This window comes from Mirounga leonina, unplaced genomic scaffold (genome assembly GCF_011800145.1).
Source record: "Mirounga leonina isolate KUSES-001 unplaced genomic scaffold, KU_Mleo_1.0 Mir_173, whole genome shotgun sequence".
Lineage (NCBI taxonomy): Eukaryota > Metazoa > Chordata > Mammalia > Carnivora > Phocidae > Mirounga > Mirounga leonina.
This window is the reverse complement of record NW_023270447.1, coordinates 64035510-64063339: the sequence shown is the minus strand read 5'-3', so window position 1 is coordinate 64063339 and position 27830 is coordinate 64035510. Positions and strand designations below refer to the sequence as shown.

Here is a 27830-nt window from a genome sequence, read left to right as displayed (position 1 = left end):
AGGAGAAAGTTTTCATGATAGAAAAGACAGAGAATCTGCCTTTTGAAGCAATATAAGGACTCATTTTAATGTCTTTATTAAAAGAATACTGCTTTTTCTGTCCTTAATTACACTTATTGTTCATTTTTGTCATGTTGAAGAACATTGATGTTAAAGTTGAACCTTTTTGGCTTTATTACAAATTCTCGTTCCGAAGCGTGGCAGACAGCACAGATATTCTAAAGACTTAATTATTTTATCAATACTTGTTTGCAACATTATGGCAGGATCCAGAGAATTCAAGTCAGAGATCAAGGAAGGGAATTCGGGTTTCCTTTAGAAAGGGTTAGGAACCACTACCGCTAAGAAACCAAGATACCTGAGTGATGCTCTGTTGCCTGGCAGCTAAAATGATTTGTCTCCTTCCATGAGTATGTTGTCTTGTGCTGTGTTAACCTCCTGATACCTGACCTTAAAGTGAGTGCCAGAGAACAAATTCAGTGCCTGTATGTATTCCTAACACGTTTGTCTTGCCCTGTTTGTCTCCCTGTCCTTCTGCTCAGGTTCCATACTGCCCTCTGTAGGAAGCTCTGTAGGCAGTGTAAACGGATACCACACCTGCAAAGGTGAGAATGCCATTTCACAGTGCCTCTTTGTTGGATGTGTTAGGACAGTGTTCACGTTGGCATCTGTGTATGTTTTTGTATGTGTGAAAGAACCGCTGCCAGGATGGGTATGAGGGTAAAAATCTGGGGAAAAGCCACTGTGATGCTCCTTTGCTGGGTTGCTAAAGGCTAAGCAGGTTGGCAGCCAGTGAGATACGGTACTAGGAAATAAATTGGACCACTAGATAAGACCAGTAAGGAAAGAGCTTGAAGAAAATATATGTGAATCTTTGAGTCATAAAGAAGCCACGTTAGAGGTAGTCTAGTCTAACCCTCAGCTTCTTGGCCCATGATTTCCCTGCTTGGACAAGAGGGAACAGAAGAATGCCCCAAATCCTTCACTCCCTTCACTTCTGCAGTTCCCAGAATTTTTTTTATTTAGCATTTTAGCATTTTATTTGTACATCTGAATACGTCATGTCAAAATCTGAAAGCAGATTAATGAAAGCTCCTTTGCTTTGTATATATAAACAAGACCTTTTATGTGATTTAGCAGGAAGTGAATCTCTAGTTCACTAGAAGGAGTAGGAGAGACGTTTAATCCTGATGAGTAATTTAGCATGAGGAACCCATGGGGAGGCTTGGAGAACTATTCCCGATCTGATTTTTGTTTCTGTGATGCTAGATCTGACGGAGATCCAGTGTGACATGTCAGATGTAAACTTGAAATATGAGAAACTGGGGGGAGTGCTTCAGGAACACCAGGAAAGCCTTCAGGCTGTCCTCAGCAGAATGCAGGAAGTTCAGAAGGAAGCGGGCTCAGTGCTGCAGTGGCTGGAATCAAAAGAGGAAGTCCTGAAAGCCATGGATGCCTCTTCATCTCCAACCAAGCCAGAAACAGTGAGAGCCCAAGCTGAATCTAACAAGGTACTGTGTTTGCATTAGCTGCGTCCCAGACACTAGGAGGAAGGGGCTGTTGTATGGTGTTCTACCCAAGCCCAGGACCTGAGTGAGGGACACGGCCATCCACCCAGGCCATGAGGAGCCCTTTCAAAGGATTAATATGCTTAAACTCTCCTAAAGAATTTTCTTACCTATGAAATGAGAAATTATTATAAATAATATTCAGCTACAAAACCAGGCACACCTGATTGGCTCCATCGGAAGAGCATGTGACTCTTGATCTCTGGCTCATGAGTTCGAGCCCCACATGGGATGTAGAGATTACTAAAATAAATAAAACTTAAAAAAAAAAAACCAAATCTGTTTATAGAAAGAGAATATCCCTCCCCTGAAGTTATCAGCGCACTGAGAATGGGATCTGGTTTTCCCTATGATTCTGTAAGCCAAACCATTCTCATCAAAGCCCCTTTGCAACCCTTGGGGCGATTTAAGTGTAGCTGTGATTACAGTTCATTCTTCAGGTTGACATGTAGGACTAGGAAAACTATCAGGAGAAACAAGACCATATAGGAAGTCCTATCAAAAAAAATTTTTTGCCAAACTTTTTTATATTCTAACTGGACGGAGTATGCCATCTTCTTCAGCTACCTAAATGTCCTGGATGCCACCATCATCATTATCATACCTGACACTTTCTCTGTGGGGGGTTGAATAATACCTTCTTACTGGGTTCTACCGATATGTTGTCCATAAAAGAAATTTAGATCCTGCTACTCAGATTTTCATTTTAAAGTAAAAATCAAAGCAGAAATGTTAAAGTATCTTAAAATCATGAAATAAGACACTGATAGAATCAGAAGTGGAGCCTATAATTGCGGCCCAGTCTTCCAGTACTTTCCTCCACACACACAGCTCTGTTTCCTATGCAGAAATCTCATGGCATCCCCGGTGTTCTCTCTCCTAGGCCTTCCTGGCTGAATTGGAACAGAATTCTCCAAAAATCCAAAAAGTAAAGGAAGCCCTGGCTGGATTACTGATGACATATCCCAACTCACAAGAAGCACAAAACTGGAAGGAAATGCAAGAGGAACTCAGTAAGTATTCAGAGGGATGTTGCAAATTCATTACATTGCTTGTCTTCAAAGCAAATATAGAATTTCAGCACATCCTATAAAGCAGGACTTATTTTTAGTTAATTTTCATAAGCAATCAAGAGGTCCAAATAGGGCTAGAGAGTGAGTGAGTCTGATTAGGGAAAAGAAATCTAGAGATTCCACTCAAAAGTCTCAGAGGTTTGGCTTTCTTGGGCAAGTCAATCTGATAATCTGCTGTGATAAGGAGAGCATTGGTGATGAAAATGAAAAATGGGAAATAATCTATTCACTGGTAGGATTAGGTGAATTATTCTGCATTCATACTGAACTATATATAAATGAGACTGGTGAATGTTTATTGGCATGAAAAAACATTGGCAGTAAAGATGTTTATAATATAGTAAGAGTTAAAAAACAGGCCATAAAATAATATAGATAAGATAGCCATACATCCGTATCTGTGTGTGTGTGTGCGTGTGTGTGTGTAGTTCTGTGTAGTTTCATGTAACCACCACCACGATTAAGTACAGAACTGTGTTACTTTAGTTAAAATTAAATGAAGGTTATTTTTAACTAATGCTGCAGGGGTCATTTCCTGTAGTATATTAGGAACATAACTTAGGGATCAGGCCAGTGGCTGGTGAGACTAAAGGAACACATTCTCTCATTTCCCCTCTACAGATTCCCGATGGGAAAGGGCCACCGAAGTGACCATGGCCCGGCAAAGGCAGCTGGAGGAATCTGCAAGTCATCTGGCCAGTTTCCAGGCTGCAGAATCCCAGCTCCGGCCCTGGCTGATGGAGAAGGAACTGATGATGGGGGTGCTGGGGCCCCTGTCTATTGACCCCAACATGCTGACTGCACAAAAGCAGCAGGTCCAGGTGAGCCACAAAGCTTACTGCGTTAAGCAAAGAAATTAGAACCCCGTGAACCTGGTTTTGAATGCTGTTCTCAGCAAGTAGATTTCAAATGACCCTAGACAAGTCAGTTAACCTTCCAGAGTTCCGTTTCCTCGGTTTAAATGAGATGTTTATAAGGGCTTTATCACGGTGCCTGTCAAATAATAAATAGTCAATAACTGTATTATTAATATCATTAACAGGCAGTAAGATGAATGGATGTAAGAATGGGGAATTTCTGACTACTTTGCAGAATCGTATTTTACTTTTAATCCCCAATAGTAGTGACCATATTACTTAATGTAATGTCTTATATCTGCTGGCTTCACTTAAAGGTTCTCTGTTGCTCAAACCGCAAAAAAAAATTGATTTAAGTGCCTACCATCATGGAAATTTAGGTTGGTCAAATTATATCATTTCTAATGAATTCCTGTTGAGAACTTTTTCTTCTTCCTCTTCCTCCTCCTCTTTTTCTTCGTCGTCTTCTTCTTCTTTTTTTTTTTTTTTTTGGTAAGCACCAGAGAAACTTCTATTATTCTACATCCTCCCAAACTCTTCCAAACTTGTTCCATTTCTTCTCACCATCCACCAAGTTCCCTAAATTAAAGACTTAAGAGTAGTTTTTAAAGGAACCCTTTCTTTTAGCCACTGTATCCAATTAATTATCAAGTCCTCTTTAGTTCACTTACAAATATTTTTCTATTCCAGTGGTTTTCAGACTCTTTGGTCTCAAAACACTTCTAGGCTCTTAAAAAAATTTGAAGACCCCAGGGGCACCTGGGTAGCTCAGTTGAGTAAGGGTCCCAATTCATGATTTTGGCTCAGGTCATGATCTCAGGATCATGAAATCGAGCTCCACGTTGGGCTCTGTGTTCACCGAGCTACTTGAGATTCTGTCTCTCCCTCTCCCTCTGCCCCTCCCTCCACCCTCTCTCTTTGTCTCTCTCTCTCTAAAATAAATAAATAAGTAAAATCTTTTTTAAAAAAGTATTGAGGACCCCAAAGAGCTTGTGTTTAACTATTGATATCTATTAATATTTACTGTATTAAAACACTAAGGGGTACTTGGGTGGTTTAGTCAGTTAAGCATCTGACTGTTGATCTCAACTCAGGTCTTGATCTCAGGGTCGTGAGTTCAAGCCCCACACTGGGTGTGGAGCCTACTTAAAAACAAAAACAAAAACACTGAGCAATTTGAAAATATGTATTTATTAATTAATTTAAAAATAATAATGGTAAAACTGTAACATTAACATAAGTAACATATTTTATGAAAAAATAACATTTTCCAAACATAAAAACTTTAATAAGAGTGGTATTGTTTTATGGCTTTGCAAATCTCTTTGATGTCTGACTTAATAGAATATTCTCATACATTTTCATATCTGCTTCTGCACTCAATCTATTGCTATACTAGATGTCATGTAGCCTCTGGAAAACTGAACATTTGTGAGAGAAAAATTATAAAAGGCAAATAATATCTTAGTATTATTATGAAATTAGTTTGACCTCATGGGCCCTCTGAAAGGGCCTGGAGACTCCCAAGGATCCCTGGAGCATACTTTGAGAACTGCTGTTCTAAGTCTCCATTCTAAGTGCTCCTCCCTTAGGGAGGTTTGATCTCAGGCCTGTACCATCGCAACAGCCTTCTAATGGGCTTCTTTGTCTAGTGCATTCTCCACACGGTTACCAGATTATCTCCTTAACTCACACACCTGAGTACATGAAAATGCTTCACTGGCTCTTGGCTGCCGATTGAACAAAGTCCAAGTACCTGCTCAGTGTGGTATATGAGGCTTTCCACGATCTGGTCCCAGTTTGTCTTGCCAGCCTCATTTCCCACTCTTCTCCCATATACCCAGGTTTCTGCACACACCGGGTAACTCGTCCTTTCCTTGAACACACCATACTCATACCGCTCTGTGCCTTTGCTAATCCTAGGCCCTTTGCTAAAATGGCTCTCTCTCTTTCTCATTGGGAGAACTTCCTGTATCCTTTGTGAAGCCTTTCCTGACTTCCCTCGTCCTTTTGTCATTTTCCACAGAATTAATCATCCTTACTTCTTGCTTTCACAGTGCCATGTTCACATCAGTGTTTATCATTCTTTTTTTTTTTTTTTTAAAGATTTTATTTATTTATTTGACAGAGAGAGAGACAGCTAGAGAGGGAACACAAGCGGGGAGTGGGAGAGGGAGAAGCAGGCTCCTGGCTGAGCAGGGAGCCCAATGCGGGGCTCGATCCCAGGACCCTGGGATCATGACCTGAGCCGAAGGCAGACGCTTAACGACTGAGCCACCCAGGCGCCCCTATCATTCTTTTTTTTTACATTGTTTTAGTTCATCGTTCACGCATCTGTTCTTCCTTAAAGTCATGTCTTACTTATATACAGTGTGAGTGATGAATACTTTCCATAAATTATCTTACTTAATCCTTAAAATAGCCAAGATAAGTACTTTCTATCCTCATTTTATAGATGAGGAAGCTGAGATTTGGAGAACTTTAAAAACTCACCTAAGGTTATATATACAGCTCGCAAGTGATAGAGTCAGGATTTGAACCCAAGCAGTCTGATTGCAGAGCCTGTAACCCTAACTACTTTGCTGAGTGAAATAGTGGATAGAAAAGAGTAAAAAGACATGCTACTTGCTTTAAAGAAGCTCATTGTCTACTCATGCTATGTTGTAATGTATAGATTGTATGTGCTGTTGGAATTCCAAGAAAGAAACTAGGAAAAACAGACGTATAGAGAGTTGAAATGGCAAGCCCAGCCAGTAATATAGCTAGCTCTGGGTCCCAGGGTTCCAGACTTGGAATTCAGAGGCCTGGGTTTTGTCTGGCAAAGCTGATGAGTGCCAATCCAGAAAACAAGGCCAACCTTAGTAACTGATATTGAAACAGAGTAGGACAAATAAGGAAGAAATAGAAGAGGCACAATCAATGACCCTTTCTTTCTTTTTTTTTTTTTTAAAGATTTTATTTATTTATTTGACAGAGAGAGACACAGCGAGAGAGGGAACACAAGCAGGGGGAGTGGGAGAGAGAGAAGCAGGCTTCCCGCTGAGCAGGGAGCCCGATGTGGGACTCGATCCCAGGACCCTGGGACCGTGACTTGAGCCAAAGGCAGACGCTTAACAACTGAGCCACCCAGGTGCCCTCAATGACCCTTTCAAAACAAGTTTTTATTAAGCAGTTGTTAGAAGTGATACTGCATTTTCCTAGTAGCCTGTTCCTTGGAGTTTTCTGGTTTATTTTTGAAAGGAGTTGGCACTACTTGGCACAATCCAAAATCAGTTTTTGTTTTGACACTCTTTTTAGATCTGTCTTTTCTCTCTCTAAACATCTTGATGTCATTTCTATTACAGTTTATGCTGAAGGAGTTCGAAGCACGCAGGCAACAGCATGAGCAACTGAATGAGGCAGCTCAGGGCATCCTAACAGGCCCTGGAGATGTCTCTCCATCCACCAGCCAAGTACAGAAAGAACTCCAGAGCATCAATCAGAAGTGGATTGAGCTGACTGACAAACTCAATTCCCGTTCCAGCCAAATTGACCAAGCTATTGTCAAAAGCACCCAGTACCAAGAACTGCTCCAGGACTTATCAGAGAAGGTCAAGGCAGTGGGGCAGCGACTAAGTGGCCAGTCGGCCATCAGTACCCAACCTGAGGCCGTGAAGCAGCAACTAGAGGAGACCAGTGAGATTCGATCTGATGTGGAGCAGCTGGACCATGAGATTAAGGAGGCACAGACACTTTGCGATGCGCTCTCAGTGCTCATTGGAGAGCAGTACCTCAAGGATGAGCTGAAGAAGCGTCTGGAGACAGTTGCCCTGCCTCTCCAAGGTTTAGAAGACCTTGCAGGTAAGGTAGGGTAGGCACACGCTGCGACATTAGTGGCAAGCCAAAAGATTGGCTTCGTGATAATAGTCCCCAGGATCTAGGGTGACCTGTAAGCAGCTTCTGGACTCAGACTAGTGTTACCCTAACCCTTTGTCCAGCTATAGTGAGAAGTGCTGTGGTCATCACACATTGACTGAGCACTAACCATATGTGAAGCTTTATATAGCATAATCCCGGAGATAGGAGCACTAATATCAATTTTGTCAGCAGGTAGAGATTCATGCTCACAGGTATATGTATAGGTGGAGTTACACACATACTTTTACTAACACTCATTTACACCATGTGCATGCACACGCACACATATACCATATTGCAGAATTAGATGCTTATGATGGTCTTGTACAAGAAGAATTTTATCATCAGTTTGTTGCCTTTCTGTAGAAACATTTATGGCTTTTTACCAGCTTAGGAATAAAAGTTTACTTCTGTTATTCAGATCACCTTACAAGGTTGGTGTGAGGATTAAATAAGATCTAGTATATGAAGGAGACCAGCTTTGCGCTGCTTTTATGGTAGGCCCTCAGTTAACATTAGTTTCCTTCCCCTAAGATTAGCCCATATACTCTCAGCAAACATTTTAAATGCCATGTTCAGATTTGACTGGTTTAAATTTGATTTTCTCATTTCAGCTGATCGCATGAACAGACTCCAGGCAGCTCTTGCCAGCACCCAGCAGTTCCAGCAAATGTTTGATGAGCTGAGAACCTGGTTGGATGACAAACAAAGCCAGCAAGCGAAAAACTGCCCAATTTCTGCAAAATTGGAGCGGTTACAGTCTCAGCTCCAGGAGAATGAAGAGTTTCAGAAGAGCCTTAATCAACACAGTGGTTCCTATGAGGTGATTGTGGCTGAAGGAGAATCTCTGCTTCTTTCTGTACCTCCTGGAGAAGAGAAAAAGACTTTACAAAACCAGCTGGTTGAGCTCAAAAGCCACTGGGAAGAGCTTAGTAAAAAAACTGCAGACAGACAATCCAGGCTCAAGGACTGTCTGCAGAAAGCTCAGAAATATCAGTGGCATGTGGAAGACCTCGTGCCATGGATAGAAGATTGTAAGGCTAAGATGTCGGACTTGCAGGTCACTCTGGATCCGGTGCAGCTAGAGTCCAGTCTCCTGAGATCAAAGGCTATGCTGAGTGAGGTGGAAAAGCGCCGCTCCCTGCTAGAAATCCTGAACAGTGCTGCTGACATTCTGATCAACTCCTCAGAAACGGATGAAGATGATATCCGGGATGAGAAGGCTGGGATCAACCAGAACATGGATTCCATTACAGAAGAACTACAGGCCAAAACAGGGTCTCTTGAAGAAATGACTCAGAGGCTCAAGGAGTTCCAGGAAAGCTTTAAAAATATCGAAAAGAAGGTTGAAGGGGCCAAACACCAACTTGAGATCTTTGATGCTCTAGGCTCTCAAGCCTGTAGCAACAAGAACCTGGAGAAGCTAAGAGCTCAACAGGAAGTGCTGCAGACCCTGGAGCCCCAGGTAGACTATCTGAGGAACTTCACTCGGGGCCTGGTAGAAGATGCCCCAGATGGATCTGATGCTTCCCAACTTCTTCATCAAGCCGAGGTCACCCAGCAAGATTTCCTGGAAGTGAAGCAAAGAGTGAACAGCAGTTGCATGACGATGGAAAACAAGCTGGAGGGGATTGGTCAGTTTCACTGCCGAGTCCGAGAGATGTTTTCTCAGCTGGCGGACCTGGACGATGAGCTAGACGGCATGGGTGCCATCGGCAGAGACACCGATAGCCTTCAGTCCCAAATTGAGGATGTACGGCTATTCCTCCACAAAATCCAAGCCCTCAGGTTAGACATAGAGGCCTCTGAAGCCGAGTGTCGGCAGATGCTGGAGGAAGAGGGGACTCTGGACTTGTTAGGTCTCAAGAGGGAGCTCGAAGCCCTGAACAAGCAGTGTGGTAAACTGACAGAGAGGAGCAGGGCTCGCCAGGAGCAGCTGGAGCTGACGCTGGGCCGCGTGGAGGACTTCTACAGGAAGCTGAAAGCCCTCAATGACATGACCACGGCGGCAGAAGAGGGGGAGGCCCTCCAATGGGTCGTGGGGACCGAAGTGGATCTCATCAACCAACAACTAGCAGATTTTAAAGTAAGTCTTGCCATTGTTTTTTAATCTTTTGCTATCTGATACGTGTTTCTTTTCATGTAGCTTGGAAACCCGTTGTATATACATCGTAACTTCTGTCCCGGGGCTGCTGTTCTTGCTTCCAACACCGCCAAAGCACACTGTTTGGAGACTGAACAGTCTCTTGAATTCCGGGCAACTGGTTTGAACATTTTTCTATTGTAATTTATTTCAGTGTTGATAACCAACTGAGGGTATAGAAAGAAATTTCCAAATGTTACTGCTTACTCTGAGAATCTCCTCTTGTGATTTGTAACAGCAGTGGATGTTTCTCCAGGTCCCTGTTTTTCAGTTGAGGTGTGAGAAGTTATAAGATAAACAAGGGTCATCTTCCTAAAGTGTTGGGTTTTTTTCCCTCATACTTCAGGGGAAAGTTATTGATGTATTATGAAATAAAATCAAAATTCTCATGACTTTATTAAGATAAGACATGACACTTCAAAGAAGTTTCCCTCTTATAGCAGGCAGTGCTTAAGACTATACCCCAGACCCACAGGAGTACAAGTTCTTGGCCTATAGCAGAATTTGAAAAGCACTGCCCTAACTGCAAATGTGTTTTAATTCTTTGCCTAAGTCAGAATTTCCAGTTCTGAGATTTTGTGAGTCAAAATTAAAACAACAGGGGAAGATGGAAGGAGTTGACTCAAAAATGCGATTTTGCCAGGTTAGGGGCTTGGAACTCTCAGGACTGTCTGTTGGGTCATGGCTCTTGGGATAGGAGCCTTTCATCCTGAGTTTCCTCTGTTGTCAATGCCAAAAAGGGCCTTACTGCACTGCTGGAGGCCCCTCTGCTGCTTTTCCGTCCTGGTGCACAGAGTAGCTGTGGAAAGGCTACTGGCCGCACTTTGTTCCCATCCACACCATCATACTCCTGCCATCAGAGTTTGTTCTCTAGAGCACCCCCCTGCCCCCAGCCCCACGCCTGTCAGGATTCTTTCGAGTACAGACAAAGATGGAGAGATGGTGTTGACACCAGGTCAGAGCCCCGTGGTCCTGAGAAAAGTTACAAGACCCAAGTACAGAAGGGTGGCTGTTTCAGAAGGGCCCTCAGCTTAGGGGATGTTCAGCTCTGAAGCGGGACATTGGCTGAAGACCCCTTACAGTGTCTGGAGACAGTGCACTTTGGAGTGACAAGTCACCGTTTTGGGGATTCTTGAGGCCCCAAATAAGGAGAGGGGAGGAAGGGAAAATTCAGACCCGTGAGCTCACATGTTTTCCTCTTGGAAACTCCCACACCTCCATTCCAGGGGCGGGGTGGCCTTTCTTGCTTCATCAGTGTGATGTTCCTGCCTCTTCCACTGTAAACGCCTCAAAGGAGAGACTGTCTTCTACAGGCTCTGGGTTACTTAGGATTAACTGTCTAACCAACTAAATGAATTTCTTAGAAAACTGAAGCCTATCCCTTTGGGCTCCAAAATAGTTTTATCAAACTAGATTTTATATTTTATTTGCCTAATTTTCTAACCACTATGTTGTGCAGACGTTTTTCTTGATGAGGGCAGGTTAGCATTAGTAAAAAGATGATGCTGTTCTCTCCAATGGTGATATCCTCAAGGATATTAGAGACATTTGGGACTGCTTTGTATTGAATGTTCCTAAATGAGTGTGCAGGTTGAGTTGGGTATTGAAGTTCTTGTTTAGTGCCTCTTAGTGTGTGTGTAGCTTCTGTTCTTCCCCCTTACCCGGATAGCGGGTATTCTTTTCTCCTGCGGTTACTTCTCACTGCTGTCCCTGGGCCTGCCTTTAGCAGTCTGTCCCTTGCTTCTCATCTTCAGTGAGCTAGAAAATGAAGTAAACAAGCCTGTTAAAATTGCATTAAATAGAAGCTGGAATATAAAAAAGAGTCCACAGGCAGGCATACAGAGTGTTTGGATTTGAGAACAACTAATCATTTCCTTTTCATTTAATCCTTGGTTGCTAGAAACATTCTGAATTTTGATGTAGCTGGAAGATTTTAAGAAATTACTGGACATTACTGTATTTTATTTGTAGCCTAGTATGTAGCCTGGAAGTGCTCAGAGTTCGGTCACTGCTTCGTTGTTTATGATAGCATATTTATTTCACTGATTTCTAAGAATAAGCCTCCCACTACCAATACCCTGTGAAGGCTGGGACCAGACACTGATGAGCTGGTCACCTCAAAGTGTGTTTCTCGGCAGGGGACTGGTGTTGAAATGCAAGACTGGAAGAAAAGAGAGAGAAAGAGGGTGGTGGAGTTGTGTGCCCTGTGTGCATCCGCCTCAAGTTGGGGGCGCAAATCAGAAGCCTGGTTCCACAGGTCCACCTTATAAAGTCAAAGGCGTTGGGAAGAGTTTTTGCCTCCTCCCAGCAAAGGCCTTTGGTCAGGAGGGGAGGAGCACACTCCTGGCTCTGCTCCTGCTGAGCTCATGGGAAGTGAAAACAATGGGAGGGGGAAAAGCTCAGTGTGTCAGTTCCACAGTCCCCTAGAGGCTGAGTAAAGGGAAGGTCTTTTTGGACGCATTCTGAGGACTGAGTCATTTTCATGGTTTGAGTATTGAGTTTGGGGTTAATGTGCTCTATATCCAGCAATGGATTAATCTTCCCTCGCTAAAGCAGCAGACCGGATTCATAAAGCGTGACTCTGCTTTCAGATTCAGAGTGTTTTTAATAAGTCAAAACCAGAGGGGTACCTGGGTAGCTCAGTTGGTTAAGCGTCTGCCTTTGGCTCAGGTCATGGTCTCAGGGTCCTGAGATAGAGCCCTGTTGCCTTTTTTTTTTTTTTTTTTTTTTAATGGGATCACACTCTCAGCACAGAATCTGCTAAAAAGAAGAGGATATGAGTCTGTAGACAGAAGCATGGGCTGTGCTCAGACCTGGCTAACTCCACTGCGGATGGGCCGAATAGACAGATGAGTCAGGTCTGGGATCAGCCCCGGGCTTACTTGGGACTGTGCAGTGGTGCTGAGAAATGTGTAGAGAGGCAGCTTGTGGGAAAAGTTATTTCCTCCTTAAATGAACGTGAAAAACTGAAAGTCATGATTCCGAGGAAAGGCTTTTCCGTCAAATACATCTGAATAAATGATAGAATCTGGTCAACCAGTGAGGATCTGTCAAATGGAAAGAGAGTCCTCTCCCACTGTAAACAGGCAAAGACCTCAAACCTTCCTGAATTAGGCACTTGACTGGGTTCAGTCATTCCAGAAATCTCAAATGAGAATGTTGAGCGTGTTTTCAGAACAGGAAGGAAAAGACCTTGGCTAATCTCTTCAGGAAATTCTGTTTTCCTGAACAAGAGAGTCAGTGATTATTGAGGAAAAGGAATTGTATGTGCATAACAGACACTAACAAGACCTTTATTTCACTGAAACTTAAGCCAAAGAAATCTTTTAATTCTGATGATAACAAGAGGCTTTCCTCATTTTGAAATTCCCTGTGCTAGTTTTATGGTCAAGAATTGAGATCATTCTAAATCTCAAACCAACCCCTTCCTGTACACACAGAGAGAGAGAGAGAGAGAGAGAGAGAGAGAGAGAGAGACACCCCTGCCCAAGAACCACCATGGCCTCTCAGTCAGGAGGTTGGTGGTGGTTTAGGCATCAAGAGCAGTGTCAAGAAACCCAGATGCCCTTTGTACTCTGTATTTCATGTGTTAATTTATATTTACTGTGTATTCAGGCCAGGCTTCAGATTCAGCACTCTACCACTCAGTGACAAGAAAAAACAAGTGGGAAAAATGGAAACCTTTTTAGGGTCTATAGGTTTCTCACAAAGGTTCACTTCACCTAATGGTGCATTGGAAGCATCCAAGCCCATTGGTCTTTTCCTTCTTTGCCTTTGAGGCTGGGCTGGTGGGATATACTAAGGCAGCGGGCTTGCTTAGGACTGTTCTCAATACTAATTCAGGTTGAGCAGAGCCCAGGGTCAGGGATTGTGCATGCTTACAGCCTTTGTCTGGAGACCTCAGTATCCCACCATAATGCCAGAACAAGAAAGCCCTGTAAACCTCTTCGTTTGATTTTTTTTGCTTCATGAAAGGCGAGTTTAGGCTTCCCTCTGAGCACACATGAAAACTCTTAGAAGACAGGGCCTGACGTGGAGCTGAAAGGCTGCCAATTTGCACAAAGATACTTTCCTGCCTTTCAAACAATTACAAAGACAGTATCAGCCCATCTATGGTTTTGCCAGTTAGATTCACTAGAGAATAAAGCAGATGAGATCAGCATTATCTACCTGCCCCTGGAAAGAAAGGAAATCACACTTGGTGTGACCTGTCTGTCACCTAGAGGTTTCAGTATCTCCCGCTCTACAACAGCAAGGTAAGTTGAGTAGGCACCCCCTCTCCTGCCTCGTGCTGACCGTTGGCCTGTCTTGGTTTTCTTCCTTCCTTCCTTCCATGCGGCTACTCCCATAGGAACTACTAGGGTCCAAGGAAGGAAAGCGAATGCCCTAGAACAGGGTTTCTCAGCCTCAGCACTCTTGACATTTTGGGTGGATAGTTCTTTGTGGTGGGGGATTGTCCTGTGCACAGCAGGATGTTTAGCAGCCTCCCTGATCTCTACCCACTAGATGCCAATAGCAACCCTCCCCCAGTGTAACAACCAAAAATGAATATCCAGACATTGCTGAACGTGCCCTGGAAGGCAAAAATCTCCCTCGGTTGAGAACCACTGCCTTTGAAGAAAATTGCCACCTACGTGTGGGAAACTTCAGCTGGAAAAGGTGCTGGTTGATTAAGTTAAATATTTATGTAGCAGACGCCTTCTCATAATCTGATTAAGACTGTGGTAGCAGCAACTGGCTCTAAGTCAGCCTTCCTTTAGGCCAAGCCCTGGATTCTTGATTTTTGCCGGTACTGATCCATGTCTAGTTTAAAATTTCCTAGGCACTTTCCCTGGCGTCAGCAGTTTATTTTTCGTGGAGTTGTTGATGCAGGTGTTTGGTTGATGATGCATTTCTAAAGAGAAGAGGAACTTCCTGTGTGGAAATACTTCAGGAAGCTTCCTCGTTCCGTGCCTTTAAGGGGAGACTATGGTCTGTCAGTTGCTCTCCCAGAACTCACAGTTTGGCTGCTGCTATTTTTAACCCTTCGGAGACCACCCCCTAGCCCCCCACCCAAAGAATCCCAGTGCTCTGTAATAATCCTCTCTGCCCCCACTGTAGCAACTGGGTGGGGAGAAGGTGAAGAAGGTACCTTTAAGGACTTTAGGTTTGCTTCATGTTGAACTTTTTCCAGCCCCATTTTCCAGTATCCCCATTAGTGTTTTAAATATCAGCATCACAAAGCAAAAGCCCAAGATTGCAGCCATTACATCATCTTAAAGGAGCCTCATGCCTCAGTGAAGGTAGTAAGACCAAATGGAAGGTCGTCAAGAAGGCGTTGATGGATTCCACCAAAAAAAAAAAAAAAAAAAAAAGTCTGGAAATTTTGATAGCAAGGGAAGATTTTAAAGCAACAAAAGAAAGGACTGAGCAGTTTGATTTGAGTTTACTGAAATCCTTCACATATCGTGTCAGCATGTAGCATTTGCAACTAGGGTTCACCATATGATTCTGTACGTGAAGGAAGAAAAATATGTTTCCAGAAAAACTAGAATTTACCTCATGCAGAACTTGGGTTCATTGTTGATTATTTGATTAGTGAACACGGTTGAGATAAGCACAGACTTGCAGAACAGGACGGTTTCTTATTGTGTCTGGAGATGAACGGTAACCGGTCTCAAGCCTTGGCCTAGTCGTCAGCCTTAGCTTCAGAAAAATCCTAGGCACTTTCAAGCTAGCTGGCTGGCACATGAGCCATAGCATAAGCAGAGAACCTCTAGGAAGTGTGATGAGTTGCTCTGAAGGGCACTTGATTGTTAGGGTTGGTTGGTTCACCAGGAATGAAATGAGTCCCACTGGGAGTCGTGTCAGGTCACTGCACCAAAGCATCACTGCACCAAAGGGCTGTCTCCTGCCAAACAGATTCTTCCCAAGTCTCAGCTGTCCTGGTTGGGAAAACCTAGCTATGGGAAGAATGTGCTCCCTCCCCACCTTCCTTAATACTTAGCCACTACCACTACTGAGTGCTTTTCAAATACCAGTCTCTGGTATTGGCCGTGGAAGATTAATGGGATACACTTATTCCCTAGGCCTTCACAAGCTGTGTTTTCCACAGTGCTAACTGTGATTTGAAATGTGGACCCTTCAGAACTTTGGCCACTCCGGGATAAGAATAAGTGCTACGTGGTGGTGGGGGTTGGGAGGAAGGGGCTCCTTATTCCTTTCAGTCCATTCTTACTGAGCACTTGCTCTGTGCCAGGCCTCTTTGAGGGGACAGTGTGTTATGGGAAGCGGGTACAAGGGAGTACAGTGGCAGTGACGTGTGGTGGTGGCAAGTACGGTGAGAGACACCCTAAGTCTAAGTGAGCTCAAAGCCTAACCCCCCATCAATAAGACATTTAAAATTCCAGTTGCAGACAAGAGAACTGCAACTTGAAGGTGTTATAGTACCTTGTTCAAGCCAACAGCAAGTGACTGTTAGAGCTGGGATTGGAAAGGTTTATTTGGCACCAAAGGCCATGCTTGACCAATAGTTCTCAACTGGGGGCAGTTTTGCCCCTTACGGGACATTTGGCAATAGCCAATGACATTTTTGACTGTCATAACTGGAGAGGCTGCTACTAGCATCTTTTTCAGCCCACTTCTAGAGAGAGGTGGGGGTTTGATATTTTCCCCCCTCTTCAGATGCCATGACAAGTAAGAGTTAACTGACAAAAGAGTTCCACTGCCTGGCAGAGCTTCATGGTTTTCCTCCCTTTTTTCAAAAATTAGTTAACAAATGGTGTTAGTTCTGAGAGTGACTTACACAGATCTGTTGGACAAAGTCAGGATCCTGGTGAACTAATTTGAGTCAGTGGCTAAAGAATTCTCTTAATGCTTGACCAGTCCCCACCCCACCCCGCCACAAGGCTCCTGCTGTGGAAATCAATCAGCTGTGTATCTCAGGCTGCTTCCTGTAGGGTGTGTTATGGAATGGCATCAGCCCCTGCACCAGCTGGGAGTCCGATCTCAGTGTGATTTTATCAGACTTTGTCTCTTTTGAGCCTTGCTGTTTGGAACAAAGGATCCTCTGTTAGGAATGCAGAGAGCTTCTCTGATTGGACAGCAAGCGTGTACGCACATGGTTCCCACAGAAAAAACAAAGTGTGCTGTAGCCTTCTAGAACGTGGGCCTCCAAGATGCTTTTCCCTTAGCTTCTGTCTGTTTTCACCCTTCTTTCTGTGGATGCTTATCCTTCACCCAGATCAATGTAGGAGCCATTTGATCGGAGGGATTAAATGATGGCATCCTTCAGAATTGGTCTATATCTGTGCCCCTAGTCTTTTCCTTCTCCAGCCATGGAAACTCCATATTTGATCCCCACTATTTTTCCAGTCTTATTTCCTATATGGACCACCCACCCACTCCATCCACTCATCCCAAACACTCCTTATACATTTTGCCTATTTCTACCCAAACCTCAAGGTTTGATTCAAGTCCCGTGTCTTCCCCAAAGCCTCCTTGATCTACCCAGCTCACTACTTCTCCTGTTCTCCTAAACCACTTAAGATGTGTAACTCATTTGGCCTTTATCATAGACTGCCAAACTTTGGTGTTTTCTGATTCTGTGCATTTGACCCATCTCTAATCTCAATAAATTTATTTTTGTGTCCCTCAAAGTAGTTAACATATTGGTGTGCATATACTTGGAGATTAGTGACTGACTGGATGAGTGCTCTTTATTTCTCATAAGCCATGTGAGCTCTGGGATTCAAAAATGCTGTCTACTTTGCAAGACTTGAGGCAAATCCTGTGAATCCTGAGAAATTCTAATTCTAGCCTAGATTCCTCCCCTCTCCTTGCCTGTGGATTCCCTTCCTTCTCTACTAGTTAGCATATATTAAAGGAACACAATTTCACTTTGATATTAGCCTGAATGAAACAAAGAAAGAAATCTGCTACTTCAAGTGCACTTAAGGAAAGCCAGACCCTGAAATATTGTCTTGTAGTTGTTATCCATCACGTTAGAGTCTTTGTCACCAACCCGATTAGTTCACGGCTAGGAAGAGTCTTCGTATTTCATGCAACTTAGTGTAGTAAAAAAGAAAAAAAAATGGAATGAGTTTGAGTCAGAAATACCCAGCTTTGAATTCTGGCTCTATCATTTACTAGCTGTGTGACCTTGGGGGAAATTACTTAACCTCTCTGTAGAATTGCTTTAACTATAAAATGTGAAATGGTAAATCATACCTTTAGAGTTTTTATGAGAGTTAAATGAAGTGTTATAGATGAAAGCACTAGGCATATATTAAGTGCTCAGTAAATGAAAATAATCTCTTATTTTTAAAAAAATGTATCCAGGCATACAAATTAGAATATTATGAAATCTTTTTAATAAGTTACACCCTTTGTGCCAAGAGATAATTATTCTCCAGAAGATTTGCTCTAAGGCCCAGTACCTGATTAGATTAGTTCTTTCTCTTCTTGGAAAAATGGAAATTATGAGAGTACAGTAAAATTAGCTCAGTGGCAGCCGTGAAACAAGTGGATGGACAAATAGCTTTCCTGAGCAGTTTTTTGTGGGGAACAAGTGTAGAGCTGGTTTCTAACCTTAGAGTTGCAGTATATAGGCAGTGTAGGTCATGACTCGTAACACAAATTTAAACATACTTTATGTACACATACATACATACACGTTTGCTTACTTACTCATTAACTTGTTAACTTATTCATATCAAAATCCCACAGCCAGCATGTTTTTCTGAGACCATTTTGACCTTGGCTTATGTGCTCTACAAATCAGTGTTATTTTCATATCATTAACCAGAATTAACCAGAAGCCATTACCAGCTCAGTGACTTCCCCAGTAACTCAGAGTTACCCATCAGATCAGCTTTCATGACCTCAGGGTCCTTGGCCTAATTAGCTTTTAACATAGACCATGTTATCTTCTTCTGTTGCCATACAATGGCAAGTACCAAGTCAGCCTCTTTGGGAGAGACACCTCTTAATATTAATCAGTCTTTAATTAAAACACTGAGGTGTGAGGGGAAAAGGTATCAGCTTAGTTTCAGAGGAAAGCAGCTTAAAAACACAGATACACTTAATCTCTGTGCCAAGCATATATACCAAATCCAGATAGTTTTACAGAAAAGCTTTAATCCTTCACAATTTCAGCAGACATGTTTTTAATATTCGGTTATATGTATATATAAGTCAAGGGAAGAAGATGCTAAGAATTCAAAGAAATTGAACTTCTCTGAGGCCTCCTCTAGCTTGAATTCATTGCATCTAAGTGACCCATTTAATGTCTCTGTCATCTTGCAGTTCGTTCCCAGAGGAAAAGCTCTGATTTGGGTCTAGTCCTTTACATTCAAACCTAAGTTGGTTGTTTATTGATCGATGGTAAGAATTGCTTTGGTAGGGGCGCCTGGGTGGCTCAGATGGTTAAGCGTCTGCCTTCGGCTCAGGTCATGATTCCAGGGTCCTGGAATGAATGTTTACGTTTTCAAATAGTTTCTTCCCCTTTGCTACTATTTTATAGGACAATTATGCCCTCGGGAATACAAGACTAACGCTACAGCATTATTTTAAGTTTATATTATCCTTAACCTCTACCTCCTATCTGGTCAGTTGTGAAGTCCAAATATTCTGTCTCTGTCATTTCCTTCACAGCTCCCTTCCTGATTTTCATGAGTTCAGGCTTTTGTTACCTCTTGACTGAACTGCAAAGTCCTCCTGATTGCTCTACCTTCAGTCTCCCCCATCTACAGCTTATTCTGTACATACACCAATGCAGTATCATCAGACATAAGCTCAAATCTTAACAGCCTGGATTTTCAATAGCTATGCTACTTTGGACAAGTAAGTTTACCACCTCAAGCTTCATTTATAATTTAAGAATTTGGATTTTTAAAATGAGATCATGTATATTAAATGGCAGTTTAATGAGCACCCAGTCCCAAATTCTTGGGAAACTTTGCTCACACCACTCAGTAACTCTCATGAGCCCCTAGTAAGTTTAAATAAGTAAATCTCAATATCATAATGGTTTTCTGAATAAAGCATAAATTCGTGCTTGGCATTCAAGGGCCTTGATGAACTGGCCTTGAGCTACTTACCCTTCTGACCTCTCATTTTTCCCTTTCATACACCCTGTACTTAAGCCATGCTGACTTTGAATTTGCTTCTTTAGGGTCCCTGTCTCTAGCATTTCACTTAGAAATCTTGTCTTCACCATCCCTACATATCCACATCCTAGTGAGTAAATGTAATTCCCTCCATTAAGCCTTCCCTGACTTCCCCTGCCTTCGTTCCCTCCACTCTTCTGTCCAGTCTTTTCTAATTCGCAGAGCCCCGTGCTTTTGTCATTACTATCTTGTTGAGTGGCTAAAAGAGGGATTAATACACTGTCTTTTGGAAAGTCTGCAAGCAGGAAAGGGCTCACAAGGGTCATGAGAGTTCCTGCAGAGTGTGTGGAAAGTTTTCTCATGGGTTTGGAAATACATGTGAGCTCACAGAGCATCAAAATCCTTAGTATCCCATTTAAAAGAAGCTTCACATCACGTTGTATTGCTTAATGAGCCACTCTGTAGCCATCTTTATGTAATAAAAACACCTTAGGATGCTAGTTACTGATGCCCAACAGGTACAGACTAATACTGTGGAGTTTCCACTTGCCACTAAATAAATGCTTGTAAAGTCTAGCGAGCCTAAGATGAAAGGCATTTTGTAGATTTAAAATGTGCAAGATGTAACCAGTCTTCTGTATCCCCCTCTAATCAGAACTAATCCTCCAAGACAGAGGTGCATGAAAAGGCATTAAAGAATCTGGGGAAGTGTGGATCTGGGTCTCCAGATTGTCCTAATGGGGCTGGTGGTTTAAGATTGGAGCAAAGGCAAAATGTTGGGTTCAAAACTTGGAGAGGGAGCTGTGTTAGGGTGTGAGGAGACTCCACCCAGCTGTCTTTAATTAAGAAGAAAGCAGGAAGGGCCAGGATTGTTCTTTCTAATAAGTTCACTGAAAGAAAATCTGACACCAAATTTCGTTCTTAGGAATTTCAATATAAGTAGAGAATTCTTTGAACTCTGTAATCAACTAACTGGAAACTAATTTGAAATTTGGCTTCAGCACTTATATTGGTGGCTATAGGAGTGGGGGAAGCATCCAAAGAGGTTCTCTGGAGCTCCCTGTACTTGTCTTTTAAAAAGTTTACACACGGCATGTGAAATGAACAGATGCTTTTTTTGTTGGAGCTATCAGGGTAACAAGAGGCTGAAAGCTATATCAGGTATTTATTTCAGTCACTGAGATGGCATTGGCAGAGTTCCACATACCAAAACTAAAGAGAAACTCATGAACACATTAAAAAAAAAAAAAAAGACATGGAGGAAAGAGCCTGTGCTTCCTTTCCTGATTTCTTCCTAAACACATACTGATGATAAAAAAGGAGCAGTGCACTCAGATAGCACTCTCTGGCTTCTTTTTTTGTGGTGGGAGAGAGAATTGGGCAACTTTATGTAATCCTTTCTATAAGACTGTGTTTGAATTTTGGGGAGATTTCGATATAATAGTCTCTTAACACTTTAGTGAGAGAGTGTAACTTAAGCCAATAAATACTTCGAATTTGAACTTCATAGTTGTTAAAATGCCCTCCTTATTTATATTACAATATGGAGCATTTGGCCAGAGTAGTGAGAATAAGGTAGATAGATAGGTGTGGGGAGGGATTAAGAAGACTAAATTAGTTGGCACCTGACTTGGTGAGGAAACAGGAAAGGAATTTCTGGCCATGAAGTTTGTGATTCCACATCAAGATCATTCTTTATAATGGAATAACCACCCACCCTAGTCAAGAGCCAGAATTCCTCAGATTCTTCCAACCAGAGGGGCCTGGCACACTAAACAGTCTGTTATGATATCTGAACACTTAAGTGAGTGTATTTGGCCAGGGAGACTTGCTAGTGAAATTGATCTTGCCTTCCCTGGGTTTTTCCAGTTGTACTGAATAATTAAAGGAAAATTAAGACCCAGATTCCCTGAAATGTTAAGTATCAGATCTGTAAGCTGATCGTACCTTAGGATCACAGTGTGTCAGAGTTAGAAGGCACCTTAAAATTCATCCTGAACAAACTGATTGAGGATTTGTTTCCCCAAATCCTTGCCAAATGATTGCATGAATTTCTGCTCAAACACCTCCAGGGTCAGGAAAGTCATCACTTTAGGGGACACTCTATTCTTTGAATAGCTATGAAAAAGCTTTTTGTTGGTTCCAAATCTGCCCTTGGATCTTAGTGTGCCAGCTTAAAGAGACATCCAGAACAAGCCTCCTTCCTCCCACATTCCAGCCCTTCAGATACTTCACGTTGATCACATTGCCTGGAACCTTCTCTAGGTCAAGAATTCTTGGTTCTTTCTACTGTTTGTTCCTCAGGGGACAAGGTTTCTAATATCTTGTAGTATAGGACCAGGAAGACTCAGGATTCTGGTATGGCTTCTTTAAAACTTTTAGAACTAAAGAAAAAGTTAGAAAGGCTATCAAGGCACAATCTAGTCTATCCCCTTCCCCTTCAGTTTACAGATGGGGAGATAGTCCTTTGGATTTGAGAGGGCAGAATTGATCAGCAGTCTCTTTTGAAGTGAGAAATGAAGTGTAACACATTTTGCCAGTAAACGGTCTTTTTTGAGTTTCTTAATTCTTCAAGAACTCATGACCCCGAGATCAAGAGTGGCATACATGCTCTACCGACTGAGCCAGGCAGGCACCCCTTTAGTTGCTGAATTCTGACCAAAGGCTTCAGCCCACACCTCATTTTTGCCAAGGACCTCTTTGGCTCTCTAAGTTAAGCCTAAGGCTCAGCTTGGGGGTTCACTGCCAGATCTCCATGTGCCAACTATTGGCTTCACTCACTGTGTAAAGGATAGAAATAACTTTTACAAAGTTTAACCATCTATATTGACCACATGGTTCAAAAGAGATTCAGAAATTTTAATAGACTTTGTTGCTTTTCCTTCATAAAATCAGAAAATGACCATCACAAAGGTAGCAGAGTATTGCACCCCTTCAGAAATGCAGCTGTCTCTGTTGGACAGTTTCCTGGGTTGCCCTTTGAACTTCCCTGGGTTAAATAAGTCACCAGGTGATTAGATGGCTTTTCTAAAAGCCAAAAACTGTGGCCCGGATTGTTGGCCACTTTTCTCTCTCGTATTTTCCGTTTTGAGACTTGAAATACAGACGCATGCTTTTGAGCTGGCTCCAGGGAGGCTCAGGTTTCCTTGGATGTGCGCAGCAATAAAGGAGCCCAGGTGTTAGGGCGTGGGTCTCTGCTGCCTGCGTCTCCACCGCCCCGCCCCCCTTCCTCAGTCATTGCCACCTCTCAAGTCTGCGGGCAGAGCAGTTCTGGTGGGAGGATGGACCGAGACCTGATGTACTGGAGAAGGGAAAGAGAGAAGGTGCCTAGAGTTCATCCAATAACTTGGCCTCTGGGCGTAACAGAATGCCTTCGGACACCGGAAAGTGCCGGGTTTAAGGCTAGTGTTCTTGGGCCCGGCAGGGGCGCGCTAAAGGTGACATTGGAGGGACTAGGACATTGGAGCTGGAGCCGAGAGCCATGCTTGCAGCCCGCGGCAACCGACGCGACCCCGCCGGCAGATGGGGCCCCGAGCGGCCCCTGCCAGAACCCGCTGGCTGTGGGGAGGCGGGGGCGCCCCTCTGGGTTCGCTCGCCCTTGGGCTGGGCTCGGAGCCCGGCGGGTCGGGACGCTGGCTGGGGGGGTGCGGGGGCGGTGGCAGGGGGTCGGGCCAGAGGGAAGAGGGCGGGGCTTTCCTTTGTCAGGGGATTTGCGCGGCGCGGCCGAGCCTCGCGCGGGTACCGCCCCCCTCCTCTCGCCCTCTCTGGGGGCGGGGCTCTCCCTCGGGCCCTGGGGCGCGGTGGGCGTGGGCTCTGTGAGCCGAGCGGCTGGAGCCCCGGCTTCCTGGCCCCGAACCGCGCGGAAGCGCCGCCCCCTCCGCCTCGGCCTCCAATCCTCTCCGCCGCCCCCTTCCTCTCGGCTCGGGTCGCTCCTTTTCCCTGCCCCCGCCACGGCTCCGCCTCCGCCCTCCTCCCCTTGGCTCTCCGCGTCGCGCTCCCGGGCTTCCAGGGGGGCTGCCCGGGCGGGGCGGGGCGGCGCGGGGAAGGGGGAGGAGAGCCGCCCGCCAGCCCAGCACTTGCAGCGAGCGGCGGGTGAGCGGGCCGCTCTGTGCGAGGGAGGAGGGCTCGCCCCCGCCCGGCCCGAGCGGAGCCTTTTGTTCCCAGCCAGAAGTTTGCATGCCGGGACCGTGACAGCTGCGGGCGGGGAGGACGGCGGGGCCGCGGGGCCGGCGGTGGCGGAGAATAGAGGCGGCTGCTTGACATGCAGCCCACGGCGCGGCGGCTGCGGACCGGGGACTGGCGGCGGCGGGGGAGGCGGCGCCCACAGCACGCGGGACTCAGCTGCCGGAGGGACAAACTAACTTCCTGAGCGCGGGACTGGAGGCCGGCGCAGCCCGGAGCCACCTGCCAGCCTGCGGTGAGGCATCCCTGGCCCTCGGGGCGCGCGGCACGGCGCGGGGGAGTGGGCCGCGCTGAGCGAGCCCTTGGACCGGCCCTCGGCCGCTGCTGCAGCCTGCCGGCCTCTCAAAGGCCCGGCGCCGGGCTCCACTCGCCTTGTTTTGCGGCCACAGCGCAGGGCTGTTCTGGGAGCCACAACAATGCCATGATGTTTTGGAGACAGGAAGCCCCAAGCTGGCCCCGAATGAAGGACTTCCTGTGTTTAAAGTTGCAGGAATATCCGCCGACCAGCGCAGTTCAAATGCAAACACCCGAACTAGGGAGGACGAAGGGCTAATTCAGACCAGCTGGACTCTCCAGGACTGGAACTGAGGATAAAATGAAAGGAATTCTTAGGAGCTTGGGCCATTCTTGAAGACTGGGGAGGCTGTGCCATTGTTATTAAAGGACACAATTGGTATAAAGCTTCTTCCAACTCTGGGTGAGAAGTGAGTGGAACTAGATTCTGAAAAAGACTTGTCAGTATCAGATGGGGTTTTTTTTGTTGTTTTTTACTGACTGAATTAGAAACAGCAGTGCTCTTAAAAGACACACAAAAGAAGCCATACAAGGAATTATTTTGTTTGTTGACTAAATTATACCACTTAACTGTCTGCAACTATGAGGCTGTTAGCCTGTGAGGAAAAAGCTGTTTCTTTTAGAGCTTCTCCCAGAATGGTTTCAGAGTTGGACTTGCAGGCCTTTCTGGAAGGCAGATCCAATTGGTGGTCCCCAGTTGTGAACATGTAAAAGGATTTTTAACTTATGCAGAATGCATTTTTGGGTAACCGGTGAAAAACTTTTAAAAGGTTGATGTTTCATCTTGATTGAAAAAGTATGGGTAAGCCACTCAGCAGGCCAGACTGTTTAAGGCAGAACCCCACCTGCCTGGGGAAAGGAGAGGAAGAAGATGGCTATATAGAGGATTGTTATGTTCCACAGCGATCTATATATGATACAATGAGGATAAATGAACAAATTGACCAGGGGTCAAAGCTTAATCAGACATCAAAAAGCACCATGGAAAAGATGGAAGGAGGTACTATATCCAGCAATGGTACGTTAGGAGCAGCATCTAATGTTTTTGAATCTAGAGCCCCAGAAGGCAAAAAGCTGGATGAGAGGATAATATTTGATGCACTAAAGTTAAGCAGCGATGTGCAGAAGTCAGCACCCGTGCCACCCAGAAGGCGACCAAATGCAGAACGCAAAGATAATGTTAACAGGAGATCATGGAAGTCCTTCATGCCACCCAATTTCCCAGAATTTGCAGAAAGGATAGAAGCTTCTCTCAGTGAGGTTTCAGAAGCTGGGGCTTCAAATCCTTCCTTGCAAGAGAAGAAGGAATCCAGTGCTGCATTAACAGAAAGTTCTGGTCATTTGGACCACAGGGAACCTCAGTCAGAATCAGTGACTCTGGAACATGTGTCCAAATCCATAGATACTCCAGAAGTGCAGGATGTGAAAAATTTAAGCGGGGAGTGCCAAGACTTCAGATTGCAGCCGCACAGGGAGCGCTCTCCCCATGAATTCCAGCCTCTAGAATCAGAAGCTGCAGCTGCAAGTGGTAGCACAGATGTAATGCAGGAACACAGATTCTCAAGTGCAACCTGGCCCAGAGCCATGAAAAGTTTGGCTAAGGGAGGCTTCAGCGAGAAGCAGCACCCCCTTGGGGACACAGCCTGCACTGTGGAACTGCCTCCTCTCTCCCCTTGCCTGAGTGAAGAGCTATTGGATCCAGAATTGCATATTCTCATAACTCCCAGCCTGAGAGAGAAAACAGAGTCTGAGCTAAAGTTTGAGGAGGATGAGCGATGGATCATGATGGAAGCTGAGGAGGAGTGGGAGGGAGAGAAACTGTCAGAGAGAGGAAAGATTTTTCTAACGGCAGATGAGAAAAAGAACAGCCTGGCAGATATTTTTGAAGGACGAGAACAAGCAAACACTTTAGCAGTGGCAGAGGATGGGACCGATTGCTCAGCTGCTGTCTTGAGAACTGTTGACCACCTAGCTCTTGGTCAGATTTGTTGCTCTGATGACCTACAGTCAGCTAAGAACCATTTGGCTTCTGTTCTCGAGGATACACCTCTGGATTACAGTTGTGTTCTCACAGGTGAGAGTGCTGTAGGGGAGCTGACAAACAGAACTGCTCAGGGGCTGGAGGGTCTTGTTTCCGACTTAGAATGTACTGTTGGTCCTCTTGATTCAGAGCAGCTCTCTGACACAGATTCAGTGCAGATGTTTCTTGAACTTGAAAAGGAGTGTTTATGTGAAGAAGGAGTAACTCCTCTAGCTGAGCTAGAGAATCAAGCCTCTTCTGAAGGGCTGGCCCCATCCCAGGATGCAGAAAATGCACTTGTAATTAGTCATTTTCCAGGGGCTGCCTTAGAAGAGGAACGCATGGGCCTTTTAAATGTAAGGGTAAAAGACTCTGATACTGGATTGGATTGTGACTATTTTAATGCCCTGGATTCTTCTCAGGTGCCTAATGCTATGGAACTTATTGTCTGCTCTGATACCAGGAGAGACACTTCCACTATTAGTGAGGAGGAGCGTGAAAAAGTGCCTTCTAGCCCCGAGACTGTAGGGGAATTTAATTTCAGACACCCAGCTGATCTGGAGTCACTGGGAAAGCTTGACCCAGGAGGACTGCCCAACTCTGATCACAGGGCTTCCCAGGAAGACGACTTATCAGGCTTTGTAGCTGAGCTGGCCAAAGAAAATGGCAGTTTGTCCCAGGTAGACTGCAGTCACCCTGAGGGGAATGTTGAAGAGTGTGTTGAGAGGGTCCCCCTCAGTCGTGCTTTTAGCTATGAACTAACAGATGTTACCTCAGGACCTGAAGTAGAGGTGTTCTCATGTGATTCACATTTACTAACAGATGAGATTCATTTGGAAAGTGAGAAAGGAGCTATTAATGGAGAAAATAGCAGTCTGACTTCCTTGGGAAACGTGGATCCTTGTGAATTGTCCAAGGAGAAAGTTTGTGATGAGGGTGGGGAGGGGCAAGAGCTGGGTTACGAAGCCAGGCTTTTGGAGGATCAAGCCCCAGCGTATGTTCACAGAGCCTTCCCAGAGCAGATCTTCCAGGATCTCCAGAGGAAGTCCGCAGAGTCAGATACTCTGAATCTGCCCCTGCTGGTTGGTGGACTGAGACAGAGCGGAGATGGAGTGGAAGCTGTAAATGATACAAAGCCCGAGCTGAACGTGGCATCATCGGAGGGCGGGGAGACAGAAATGAGAGATTCAGAATCATTGCTGAGTATCTTTCTGGAGGAACAAGTTACCAGGGCTAGTAGTGCTGAGCCCATTTTGGAGGGATGGATACCCGTCCCACAGAAGCCTGCCCCAGGGGCTGCAGTGCTCGGCCCAGAGGAGGGTGTCCTGGATGCTGTGGCGCCTGCCCCAGAGGGAGCTGCTGTGGCTGCTGCAGTGCCTTTCCCGGGGGAAGACGTACCAGTTGCTTCGGTGGCCACCATAGAGGCACGTGTCCCAGTTGCTTCAGTGGTCACTGTAGAGAAGGATATGCTGGCTGCTGCCCCAGCTGTTGCAGTGCCTGCTTCTGAAGGGACTGCTCCAGCTCCTACAGCGACCATCATGGAGAAGGATGCACCAGCTGTTGCAGAGCCCACCACAAGGGATGACATCCCAGAGGGATCTGTCACCCCAGCTGCTACAGTGCCCACCCCGGAGGAGCCTGCAGCCCCACCTGTTAGAGCACCCACCCCAGAGGAGCCTGTCACCCCAGCTGATAGAGCGCCCACCCC

The 27830-nt window shown here is 44.9% G+C and overlaps 1 protein-coding gene across 14 annotated transcripts in view; it reads left to right on the top strand.

Moving 5' to 3' along the window:
- Window positions 1–27830, top strand: part of MACF1 (microtubule actin crosslinking factor 1) — a 324108-nt gene that overhangs the window by 233699 nt on the left and 62579 nt on the right. For 13 of the 14 annotated variants that reach the window (XM_035018976.1, XM_035018975.1, XM_035018963.1 and 10 more), the window contains 6 exons: window positions 543–605; window positions 1270–1511; window positions 2452–2581; window positions 3263–3462; window positions 6843–7338; window positions 8010–9481. In XM_035018976.1, coding sequence (XP_034874867.1) covers window positions 543–605; window positions 1270–1511; window positions 2452–2581; window positions 3263–3462; window positions 6843–7338; window positions 8010–9481 — 2603 coding nt within the window. The remainder of the gene's footprint in view (window positions 1–542; window positions 606–1269; window positions 1512–2451; window positions 2582–3262; window positions 3463–6842; window positions 7339–8009; window positions 9482–27830) is intronic. The other variant, XM_035018966.1, reaches the window with a different exon arrangement.